A 12365-nucleotide genomic window follows, 5' to 3' on the forward strand; every position below is an offset into this window, starting at 1 on the left:
CATTAGCAGGTACTGAATGTAAACAGTGTCCGTTTCTTATTAATTGGATGATGGTGGTGGTGAGTGAGGATTATATTATGGAAATGGAAAATGAATATGACTTAATATATTTTTTTTATTTGCCATCCACCCTACTGTTTTTTGTTTGTTTTTAAGTAGGCTCCATGCCCAATGTGGGACTTGACCTCACAGCCCTGATAGACTATGTTCTAGCAACTGAGCCAGCCATGTGCCCCCCTACTGAGTTTTTATAAATTTCTAACCTTGAATTTTCTATTGGCTGACTCCTTCTCCCTCTAAAACTTTTCCTGTTTCTGATGTTGTACTTGTTCAGAGTATATATCCAGCAAGCACCTCGCAGAATAGCTTGCCATGTTAAAAGAAGTTATTTTAATAATTTTAGTCTATGCCTTGAGTTGTTTCATGGCCAGATTCCATCCTGAAGTCCCCCCTTTTTTTTATTCCTTCATTGTTCACTGTCTTTAAGTTTGTGAAGGATTTATCGTATGTTCTTGTTCAGTACAGTGTGTGTGTTGGCTGTCATACTATGGATACTATTTGAGGAGGCAAGTCCTTGTGGGTCACAGGGAGAAGGCCTTTTTTACTCAAAGTTTTATATGTTAAAGAATAGAGAATGGTGATGTTCTAGGTTATATAGTGCTATGTAAGCATCTGTCTCTAGACGTTCAGTGTTTAAATCTAGATTGTTCTGTGTCGAAGAGAAAAAGGCTGTGCTTTCTTTATTTACTACCGGCCTCCACTCTTGTCTTAATATATAAAATATCTGATAAATAACCTATTCCACTGATAATTCTAGAAGAGGGTTTGTATAAAGGTTTGTAATCTGGATCCTTGGTTTTCTACATCTGTACTTCTTGAATATTTCATCATGTTTTGACAAACCTATATTTTTATTCACTCATTAATTGGGACACTTAAAAATAACTTTATGTAAGTTAAAGGTCTTTTTAAAAAAGCAGTTTTTATGTGGGGATTAAAAAAAAAAAAAGCCTTTAAAAGTTGACCACAGCAGAATGTTTCAGATCTCCTTGTTTGAATGTGGATCTTCTCTTTCTCTTCTCCTTCCCCACCTGGTGTGTCCTACCCTCTGCCTTTCAACTGGAGCTGTTTCCGTTCTGTTCACTCTTAGTTTCTCGGGTTTCCAGAATCTCAGTGACGTGTTTAATTTGTGGTTTTAATATGTCTGAACTGCTAGGTTTTTGCAAGCTGGATTTTTTATTTTTTTAATTATTTTTTTTTAATTTTTTTTTTCAACGTTTATTTATTTTTGGGACAGAGAGAGACAGAGCATGAACGGGGGAGGGGCAGAGAGAGAGGGAGACACAGAATCGGAAACAGGCTCCAGGCTCCGAGCCATCAGCCCAGAGCCCGACGCGGGGCTCGAACTCACGGACCGCGAGATGGTGACCTGGCTGAAGTCGGACGCTTAACCGACTGCACCACCCAGGCGCCCCCACAAGCTGGATTTTTTAAAAGCCCTGAGCTATTCTTTTCTACTGTTGGCCTCCATTTGGATTTGTTCTCCTTCCGTCATATCTGTTTGGTTTGGGCTCATTCCTTGGTTCTTGGAGGTTCTGCTGATTTTCTTCCATGCTTGCCAGGTTCTCCTGTCTGTTGGAAAAATTCCATTTCCCGTCGCAGGACACAGGTCCTTCTGTGCTGTGTCACATGAGGTTCCTGTTCAGAGTTCCCTTCACAGCCTCACTCAGCTTTTACTTCCTCTGCAGCTCTTTCCTTTCCTCAGGGGCTTGTCACTTACCCTAGTGTCTGCACAACACTTTATCCAGAGCCATTGCTCATTAAATGTCGAATTAGCCACTTAGTCAAATTAGGAAACTAGTATGGGCACTGAACGACAGAGGAGCCTAGTAGGCCGTTGTGTAAACTCTGTAAGAAATACCCCAACTTGCTATGACTTACATTGGGAGAATTTAAGATTTCTTTTGTAGATATTGGAACAATCCAGTAATGAAAATGTGGCCTCATGCAGGTGGCAGCATGCATGCAAATATCAAACAGATGCAACTAAACTATTGATAATCAAGCCAACTCAAATGCTAGTCTGAAAGAGCCAATACTATTTTATTCACTGGAATAAAAAAATGTAACCAGAAGGGTTGAAAAAGATGTTCATTTCATATATTATAACTTACAGCCTCAGCCTTTCAGAGACCCTTGTGCCAAATTTCTTTTATATTTCTTTCCAAGATTGTATCTAATGACTAAATGTTTAATAAAAGTTGACTTCCTGAGATTCTGTAAATGACTGCAGTGAGTGAATATGAGTGAAAAGCAAGTCTACTTAAATAATTTCTCAAATTATGTTTGACAAAGCAGAAAAAAATGTTGACTTAATTACATTTTTTTCATTTTAGTTATAAAACACTTACCAGCACCTATCATAAGGGAAGAGTCCCAGTATCCAACTATGAATTAAAACACTAGTTGGCCTTCAAGACATGGTCAACTCTGGGTGTGGGGGAGATGCAAAACAAAACAAAACACTAAAAAGTGCTATAATTGAGGTAAGCATAGGTGCTCTGGAACATGCCCTATTGTCTCAACTTGGAGTTCCAGGAAAGTCTTTCAGGAAGACCTGCTTCCTTCTTGTTTGAATCCCATTTCTGCCCCTAAGCTAGCTGTGTGGATTCGGGCATTCATGGTCTCCAGCTCTCAATTTGCTGATCTTTACAATGAGGCTAATGACCCCTGTCTCAGAAGGTTTTTGTGAGGATTAAATGAACTTGATAGTGTATTTCCCATGCCTCCAGAGGGGCCTGGCCTACATGGTTGCAGTTTATCTTATTATCCCATTTATGACTTGCTCTGTGTCAACTTGCCAAACAAGAACCGCTCAGGTTTTTGTCTACTCTCTGCATGCTGCAAGCTTCAGAGGTGACATGCCAGAGTACCGTGGCTTATGACCCTCCTGGCCAGGTAGTGTGAAGATGATGGATAGGTGACCCTGCACAGTAGCTGAGGGTGCCTGTCAACTTTGTCATTTTTGGGGCCACTGCAGCCACAGGCTTCCTTCTCTCATCCTCTGACAGATGTCTCCTGGGTGTGGAGTTAGGTGCTGGATTCTGTGGGGGAGGGAAAGCTGAATTCTCATTTCTTTGGGTAGGCTGCAGGGACTTAGAGAAAGGGGGAGAGTGAGGTTGGATAAGGCAAGTGAGTTGTCAAACAGGGAGAGGTGACATTTGGTGCAGAAGTTAAGGGAGGGTGTGCTGTTTTCACCACCATTGAGTGGTAAGGGGGCGCTTCATGGACGAGATGGCATTTTTATCTGGGCTTGCAGGATGTTGGTAGACCAGGGGAGGGTAAGAACAGAGATTACAGAACTCTTGGGTATCAGGCTTGGACATCAGGATTGCAGTTTAAAAGGTGTTCCTGCCAAGTATATGTGTAATATGAATCTTGTTTCTTGCATGGGTTGTATCCCCCCCCCCACCCCCATCTCTTTACCTAAATAAAGGAGGAAGAGTTGGAATCTCTAAGAAAGTATTTAGTTCTCCAGACTAGTCACGCCTTATTATTTTAATGTTTATCGTTGTAAAATAAGTTTTTTCATTTCCTCATCCCAGGAAGTTTGTAAAATAACCAAAACATTTTTAAAAAGTTACCTGGTAACTTTAAAAAGCCCCCCCCCTTTTTCCAAAGCAAATTCTAATGCTCTAAAGAAATGTGGACAATTCACAATCTCAAGCTCTTGTGAATTCTTTATATATTCCTTATTCATTTTTCCATGGAAATACTAATATGTGATTTTAGCAGAAAATTGCTTAATCTTAAGAGTGTTTTTATGTATTAGGAATATTTACTTCTTTTCTTACATATTAATTGCATCTTCTCCCTGCTTTGTCGTTGGTCTTTTAGCTTGTCTTTTGTGTATTTTTGATATTTAGAAGTTCTCATGGCTTCTTCCATTTCTTTTTTGCTTAAAAAGTATTGTCTGTTGTGAGATCTGATGAAACTGTTCTTTTTTATGGCTTCATTTTTTACTCGTGACTCTTTCAATCCATCTGGAATTAATTTTGATATGAGACATAGTTCTCTATTTCCAAGTAGTTAACTAATTATACCAACACCATTAGTTGAATAATATTTTTTATCCAGTGATTTATGATACAACCTTAAAAAGTATGTTTACGGGGCGCCTGGGTGGCGCAGTCGGTTAAGCGTCCGACTTCAGCCAGGTCACGATCTCGCGGTCCGTGAGTTCGAGCCCCGCGTCGGGCTCTGGGCTGATGGCTCGGAGCCTGGAGCCTGTTTCCGATTCTGTGTCTCCCTCTCTCTCTGCCCCTCCCCCGTTCATGCTCTGTCTCTCTCTGTCCCAAAAATAAAAATAAACATTGAGAAAAAAAAAAAAAAAAAAAAAAAAAAGTATGTTTACTTCTAATATATTTAAAATATTAAGTTTTGTTTCTTAGGTTTCTGAATTCCCTTTACCATTTATACAGCATACACCTTATTTGGTTTCACTGTTGTTGTTTTTTTTTAATGTTTATTCAGTTTTGAGGGAGAGGGAGAGGGAGAGGGAGAGGGAGAGAGAGAGAGAGAGAATATGAGTGGGGGAGGGGCAGAGAGAGAGGGAGACAGAATCTGAAGCAGGCTCCCGGCTCTGAGTGGTCAGCACAGAGCCCGATGTGGGGCTTGAACTCATGAACCATGAGATCATGACCTGAGCTGAAGTCGGCCGCTTAACCCACTGAGCCACTCAGGTGCCCTGGTTACACTATTTTAAGTAATAACTGTTCTTTGCTTTTTTTGGGGGGGGGGCTGAGGGGGTCGTGGGGCATGGGCATAGGTTTTGTAACCAATTACAAGCTTTCAGTGAATCACAGTTAACCTGTAAACATAATTTTGTTTGTCTTACTCATGTTAAAATGTAAAAAAAAAAAACAAAAAAAAAACCGATTGCCACTATTTTATTTTTTTTTAATGTTTGTTTATTTTTGAGACAGAGAGAGAGCATGAGCAGGGGAGGGGCAGAGAGAGAGGGAGACATAGAATCTGAAGCAGGCTCCATGCTCTGAGCTGTCAGCACAGAGCCCAATGCAAGGCTTGAACTCATCAACTGATGAGATCATGCCCTGAGCCGAAGTCAGATGCTCAGCCGACTGAATCACCCAGGTGCCCGGTAGTCACTATTTAAAACTCACTGGGTTTTTTGGCTGTTCCAGAAAAATCAGATGACATGGCTTGTATACTAGCCTATACTCCCATGTGTAACACAAAAGCCATATGAGCACAAAGAAACAATACTACCCTGTAATGGCATTGAGAACAAATGCAAGAAGAAATAATTTTATTTAGGTCGTAAGATTTAAAAACAAAACACAGCAGCATTTGTATAACGCCATACCACATGTGGACGAACGCATTTCCACTCTCGTTGGTGGGTGGAATGTTCTTTCTTGGCTGAATTCTTTCTGCATAAAGCCTTTGATACCCCCGCTTTCTTTCATTCTCAACTTTACCCACGTGTTAACTTACAAACCCCACTGCTGCTGAGTGTGCTGGGTGTTTTGACTGCTCTTTTTAGCATCACTGCTTCCTTTGTCCTGTTCTGTGATTCTGATGAAATCAAATGCGTAAAAATATTTTCAGTGTTCCTGGTAAGTACGAATCTGCACTAGGGAGCATTTTTTACTACACGATCCTGCCTTGCGGTAACTGTGTGGTGAATGCAGCGGAATGCCTTCTCTTCCTGTTTTGTTTGAACGTGAGAAACATGCTCAGAGAACGCTGTGAGGCTGGTGCAGTCACAGTCCTAAGTGGCCAGGACGAGAGCTGGTTTTCTCACACTAGATCCAGCATGCATTCCACCCTATCAGCTTGTTAAAATAGTGGAGATTCTGAAACAGTGGCCATATGTTTGTTTTACTTTATTTTTCTGTGAGTCACCAAAATAGTTGATGAAAACTGTAGTAATAAAAAGCACAAAAGAGAGTAACTGTGTATTCATGCCTTAAACTTTTTTTTTTAAATAGTGTAAATGAAACCTAGAGAGCATAAAGAAAAAGTGCTTCTGTGTCAACAAAAGTGTGACTGTTGTCACACGTAGGTGATCCGTAGGGTCACAATTTTAGGATTGGATCTAACAATGAGCAAGTACGAAAAAAAAAAATCCCTGACTTCTTCAGTAAGAAAACTAAAGTTCTGTGTTGTGAATTTTTTTTCAAAGTTGTGTAGCTAATTTGTAATTCAACTTGGAATAGAAATGGGAAGAAACATCCGTTCTTGAGACTGACTGTCTTCCCTCCGTGTGGGATGAGAGCCAGCAGAGGCTCTGTCCTAGGTTCCCACAGTTTTTGTAGTCCCATGTCCTGAAAAAATAATGACAAATGTGGAGAAACAGACTTCTCACGTGCTTTGTTCAGTCTCTTTGCCTAATAAGAAAAAGATCATATCAGAAAAGATGGGAAATGTTCGTTTTTGCTTTAGAAAATAGAAGTTGGAAAATAGGGAAGAGAATGTTCCTTTCCAGGAGCCCTTGGAGAGTTAGGGAGAGTTTGAAGTTAATGGAAACATTTTGAGGGCATGAGGACATAGTGTGCTCTCGTTGGTGCTCAGAAATGTTTATTAAAAATCCACTTAAATTGGCAGAGGAGATCGTCTATCTTTTCTGTATTTAACCATTAGGATACTTGTTTTCTCAAAAAGCTTCTATCGACAAAGGAAGCAAATGCTGGTTCTCGGCAGTACCTGAGAGATGTTTGTAATGCTAATCACAGAGTCTCAGTACAAAGGTGTCAGTGTTTACCTTATGCCCTGTAGACAGATCTATTGATACATATTCTGAATAGTGTTACAGAAATCACTGGGAAAGTTTGGGAAAGGAGATGATGTTTCTGATCAGAGGGTCTTATTGTTAAATTCACACTGGACAATTAAAATCTTTCCCAAGATTTTTTCCCCCCAATTGTGATGATGCTTCCTTTTTTTATGTAGACTAAAATTTACTCAGTTTTAAAAGAATCCCATTTCTATGCCAAAATCTGCACAAGTTTGCTGTTTTAACCCTGTGTTCTTTTTTATTATCATTTCTTTTAATGAGGGACAAGTGACATGGTGTTAATTCTAAGCACTTAAGTATGAAGAGTTGAAAACTAATGTGCTCGGTAAAAAGCCCATTAAAGGAAAAAAAGAAAAGATGAGTGACTCTTTAATCCTAACGCTGCTTTGATGATTCCTAAGCAGTGGCATGGGTACAGATAGATTTTTCAGATAGCGTCCTCACACTCGGTGGTACTTTATTTATTTTTAGCTACTATTCATATCTTGAGCTTCCTGGTAGATAAACTTTGCGCATACATTTCCCCTCCTGTTTAATCATAGTTGTCTGTGTTTTCTGACTTGTAGGAAGAAAAAAAGAAGTTTGACAAAGAAACAGAAAAGAACTATAGTCTAATTGATAAGCATTTGAATTTATCAGCCAAAAAGAAAGACTCACACTTACAAGAGGTATTGTTTTTATTTTTCTGTTAATTTGTTCCTAAATTCAATGAGCAGTGCATGTCTTTTCCATTTAAAGTGTGCTTTTCTTTTGTGAACTTTTCATCTAGGGATGAAAAAAAACCGAAGAGGTAATGCCATGAATTAAGGGAAAAAAAAGTTCTTGTGGAACAAGACGCAAAATAATGAATACATCTTACAATGATTAATTCAGTATAGATTCATAGTATTAACATTTTTGATTCTGAGTATATTTTCACGGAACAATTTTATCCAGCGTTACTGAAGAACGGGTATATTATTTTGGGGGGAATAGATTCATTAATTGGCTTTCAAGACTGTGAAGAAATGAATTTAATAAGCTCATATACCATTTTGTTTTTATGTGAAGGCAGCATTAATCTTATGTAATGCTGAAGATTCAGGAAGTTCAGCTTCATTGGAAAAAGAGCATCTGTTTTACTTGTGGTAATAGACTCATTTTTTTTTTTTTTTTGGAGGGAGCCATGTGTAAGGAGAAAGGAATTTATATCTTATCTCTCATTTTGTCTGTCTTTCTCTTTTCTAAATTCCCTGGCACTTGTGTTTTCTCACTCACACACTTGAATGGAAACTCAGTGGTTTGCAATTTGGAACATATGTTTTCATTAAAAATAATGCTGTTTTGCAGCTGTTGGGATCTTGACTCATCCCACAACAGTGTGATTTTTTTTTCTTATTTGTTTATTTTTAAACACCTAAGGAATCTGGGCATAATATAGCATTATAACATACTTCTACTGAAGTATCATCAAAATGACGCTAATAACATTGGGTCTAGTATAAAGCTGGTTTATATTTAAATGTCAGATATTTAGTTGCACACTATGTGTGTGTGTGGTCATTTTGACATTCCCCACATGTCACATTTACTTTTTCCTCTTTAATAACTTTGACATTTGGATGGCGTTTGGAAGTTTATAAAAGAGAAAGGAGCTTTTATACCATTTAATCCTCACTACAATACTGTAGGTAGGTAGGGCTCCAGTCTCTCCTCGTTCCACATTGTGTAGACAACCATCCAGTTGTTCCATATGCTCCCTCTGCCCATTTTGAAATGACAGCTGTTGTTTTTATAGACTCTCCTAATGCCAGCAGCATTCTACCTGTCTTTTCCCCTTATCTCTCTTTTCAGAGATCCTGAAGGGAATTTCATGCTGTAAGTAAATTTCCGTCTTCACTGGCTAATTAGGTATCTTATTCAAGCCGTTGCTTAGGCAAAATCTTTATGGCCATCCTTGGCCCTTACTCTCTTACCCTACATCCAGTCTGTTGGCATATATTGTCTGTAGCTTCCGGATATTCTCAGAATATGGCCACTTCTACTCCCCCCGCCACCCCTCCACCCCGGGCCCCATCTCACCCTGGCCCATGCGGCTGGCATCTCTCACATGGATTACTGCAGAGCCCTCTTAATTGGTCTCCCTGCTTCCACCAAGATATTTCTACAGTTTATTTTCTATACAGCAAGCAGGGTGAGCCTTGATGTTGCTGGTCCTCCCCAGACCCCCCACTAATAGCTATCTGCGGAGGCCCAGGGCCCACCCTCCTGTCCTCGCACCCACACGGGCTGCTTTGCTCTGGCTGGGTTGGGTCAAGCATCCTCTGCGCTCAGGGCCATTGCTTTTTTGTTGTCCTACTGCCTGGTACGTTTCCAGCCCAGACCTGTATGCCTCACTCCTCCATGTACTCTCTGCTCAGAGTTCACCTTACTAGAGAAGTCCCCCACCATCTTATTTAAAGTGTCCCCCTTATGCTGTTTTAATTTTTTCATATTCTTACAAACATTTGACATCCTAAATATTTGGTTGTTACATGGCTTCTTGCACTATCTTGTAAGCTCCTTGAAGGCAGCGACATTGTTTTATTCAGTAGTCTGCCCTTTACACCTAGAATAGTACTAGTCAGGGAGTAGGCAATAAATACTGAATGAAGAAGGATGAAGTTGCTTGCATAGTGAGCTAGGGCTCCATCCATTTGATCATTTCCAAAGATAATTAGACTCCAGATCAGCAATTTGAAGAGACCCTCAAGATGCATGATTTTAGTTTCATTTAAACTGTACATTCTGCTCTATCTTGCTATTTACTCTTTACAAACATACAAACTCCCACTTGAAACAGCTTTCTATTGCAAACGTGAAGGCCTTTTTTTGGGGGGATGCTCTTTAAAGGGAAAAAGTTAGATTTGGATTTTCGTTGCTTTTGGCATTGGCTTATGTATTGCTAATCTTTAGTGAACTGAGTTGAGGTGCTCAAGAGGTTTATAAAGTTTGCTGAGAGTGGTACTGAACAAAGGTAGAAACTTGCATCATTTATTCTTTCTCTTTGTCTCAAATGAAAGTAACAGGAGACGATTGTTGCAAACACCAGGCTGGCTATTTTGGTAATTTTGTTAGGACCATTAGCTGTAGTTCTATGTTTATTGAGCACAATACCTTCTACTTCCATCCCCCTCCCTAAATTCTAATTAATATTTACACTAGAACGAGTATCAGACATTTGAGAAAAATCTATTTCTGTTAATTTTTGAAGTATATTTTTGTTTTTTGAGCGGTCAATTGATTATATTTCAGTATATGTGACTGGAGGAGTAGATCTTGTGAATAACTTTGCAGGAGAATGGTCTGTTCTTGTTACAAATACTTACAGAAGGAATGGCCAGAAATTGGGTGATGGTCAAATTGGAGTTGTTAAAAATGTCACTTTTGCTTGATATAGTAAAAAGTACAGTCTGAATGTGTGTTTTCCCACACTGCCCAGCAGTAAGCTCGCTACTGACACTATCTACCTGAGACGGCATCAGCCCAGGGGGTTAAGGGCTTAGTCCAGAGCACTGTCCCTTTTTAAGATACCAGTTGCAAATCAAGGTGTTACCTGTGCTTCTGATCTACTTGCTATAAATTAGATGATCCTATGTCCCCCTCCTTGGGTTTGATTCATTTCCTGAGTGGCTCACAGAACTGAGATAAAACATTTACTTAACTAATTTATCGTAAAGAATAGTATAAAAGATTGAGATCACTAGCTAGATGAAAGGGTACACACGGTGGGGTCTGGAAGGGTCCCAAGCATAGAAACTTCTGTCCCCATGGAACTGGGGTGTATTACTCTCCAGGCACATGCATGTACTCACAGACCTTGAAGTTCAAGCGTTTTTACAGAACTTCCTAAGTTCTTTGCCAGAGGTCAGTAGGTGGGACTGAAAGTTAAGTTCTAGCCCTCTCATCATTTAGTCTTTCTGGTGCTATCTAGAGGCCCCACCCTAAGTCATCTCAGTGGCATAAACTCCGGAGAGGCTCTTTATGTATGGCAAAAGATATTCCCATCTCTCAGGAAATTCCAAAGGTTTTGGAAGCTTTGTGCTTCCACATGTAGTGATTGCCTTCCAGACTTGAGTCAGGCTCTAAAGGACTGTGCTGCTCCATATCATTAGGGTGCCCTTGGCATTGTTGTAAATGACAGGTTATGGGCAACCCTGGGGATTTTGGTGATCTAATCACACAGTGCATGGCATAGTGGTTATGGATAACCAGAATACTAGGGGTGTGTATAGAGGTTGACCATCAATGAATGCCAGGGTGATTGGAATAGTACAGACAACCAGGTGAGAAAATCTGCTGAAATAAAGAGCCTACTTGGCTAAGTCTGATCCTTGTGTAATTTTCTTGAAGGACATTTCCCAGTAACCAAACATGAGGAATCTACCTGGAACTCTTCACAACTTCATTTTATTAAATACGAAGCAAAATTGCATCCCTCTCCCCCCCGCCCTCGCCCCAGAGTTGTGTCTGCTAGCTACTGATGGCTGAACTTTCAAACTCTGGTTATTCGAGGCATAAAAAAGATGATTTTGATGAGTATTAAGTAGAAATTCTCATTTTAGCTTAGTAGCTTAGTAACATAACACTCTTATATAACATTCTACTTGAAAATTCATTTCATGCTAAAAAAATTTTTTTTGCCATGATACTTTTTCCCCTCCAAGATGAAAAAGATTGTTGTCACATTTCCATACCATAAAATACACGCACTTAATGATTTTCAAGGGCACAGTTCAGTGGCATTAAATACATTCACATTGTTGTGCGACCACGGCTACCTTCACATCTAGAGCTCTTGTCATCTCTTAATACTGAAACTCTGTGCCCATTGAATAAAACTTCCCCAGCTCCCTACCCCTATCTCCTGACAACCACCCTTCCACTTTCTGTGTTGGTTCTAGGTAGCTTATAAAAGTGGAATCATAGAGTATCTGTCCTTTTGTGACTTGCTTATTCACTTAGCATAATGCTTTCAAGGTTCATCCATGTTGTAGCACGTGTCAGAATTTCCTTCCTTTCCGAGGCTGAATAATATTCTACTGTATATGTATATATATCACATTTTGTTTATCCATGTATCTGTCAGTGGATACTTTGCTTGCTGTTGCCTTTTAGCTATTGAAAATAATGTTGCTATGAACCTGGTTAGATAAATCTTTTCGAGTCCCTGTTTTCAGTTTTTATGAGTATATACCGAGAAATGGAATTGCTAGGTCACGTGATAATTCTGGTTTTAATTTTTTTGGAGAACTGCTATGCTGTTTTCCAGAGTAGCTTCATCATTTTACATTTCCACCAACAGTGCATAGGGTTTCAGTTTCTCCATATCCCCATCAACACTTGTTTTAATGTTTTTAATGTTTTATTATTTATTTTTGAGAGAGAGAGAGAGAGAGTGTGTGAGCAGGGGAGGGGCAGAGAGAGGGGGAGCCACAGGATCTGAAGCAGGCTCCAGGCTCTTGAGTTGTCAGCACAGAGCCTGACGTGGGACTCGAACTCATGAGCCATGAGATCGTGATCTCAA

The 12365-nt window shown here is 39.7% G+C and overlaps 1 protein-coding gene across 5 annotated transcripts in view; it reads left to right on the forward strand.

The window, feature by feature from the left end:
* Window positions 1-12365, forward strand: part of ARHGAP10 (Rho GTPase activating protein 10) — a 331593-nt gene that overhangs the window by 106252 nt on the left and 212976 nt on the right. For 3 of the 5 annotated variants that reach the window (XM_047091518.1, XM_047091519.1, XM_047091522.1), the window contains exon 5: window positions 7387-7488. The exons of the other annotated variants lie outside the window; for them this stretch is intronic. In XM_047091518.1, the coding sequence (XP_046947474.1) occupies window positions 7387-7488 (102 nt within the window). The remainder of the gene's footprint in view (window positions 1-7386; window positions 7489-12365) is intronic. 5 annotated transcript variants of the gene reach the window in all.

Source organism: Lynx rufus, unplaced genomic scaffold (genome assembly GCF_022079265.1).
Source record: "Lynx rufus isolate CCGP_SWC_20201006 ecotype Redwood Valley unplaced genomic scaffold, mLynRuf1.p SCAF_3, whole genome shotgun sequence".
Lineage (NCBI taxonomy): Eukaryota > Metazoa > Chordata > Mammalia > Carnivora > Felidae > Lynx > Lynx rufus.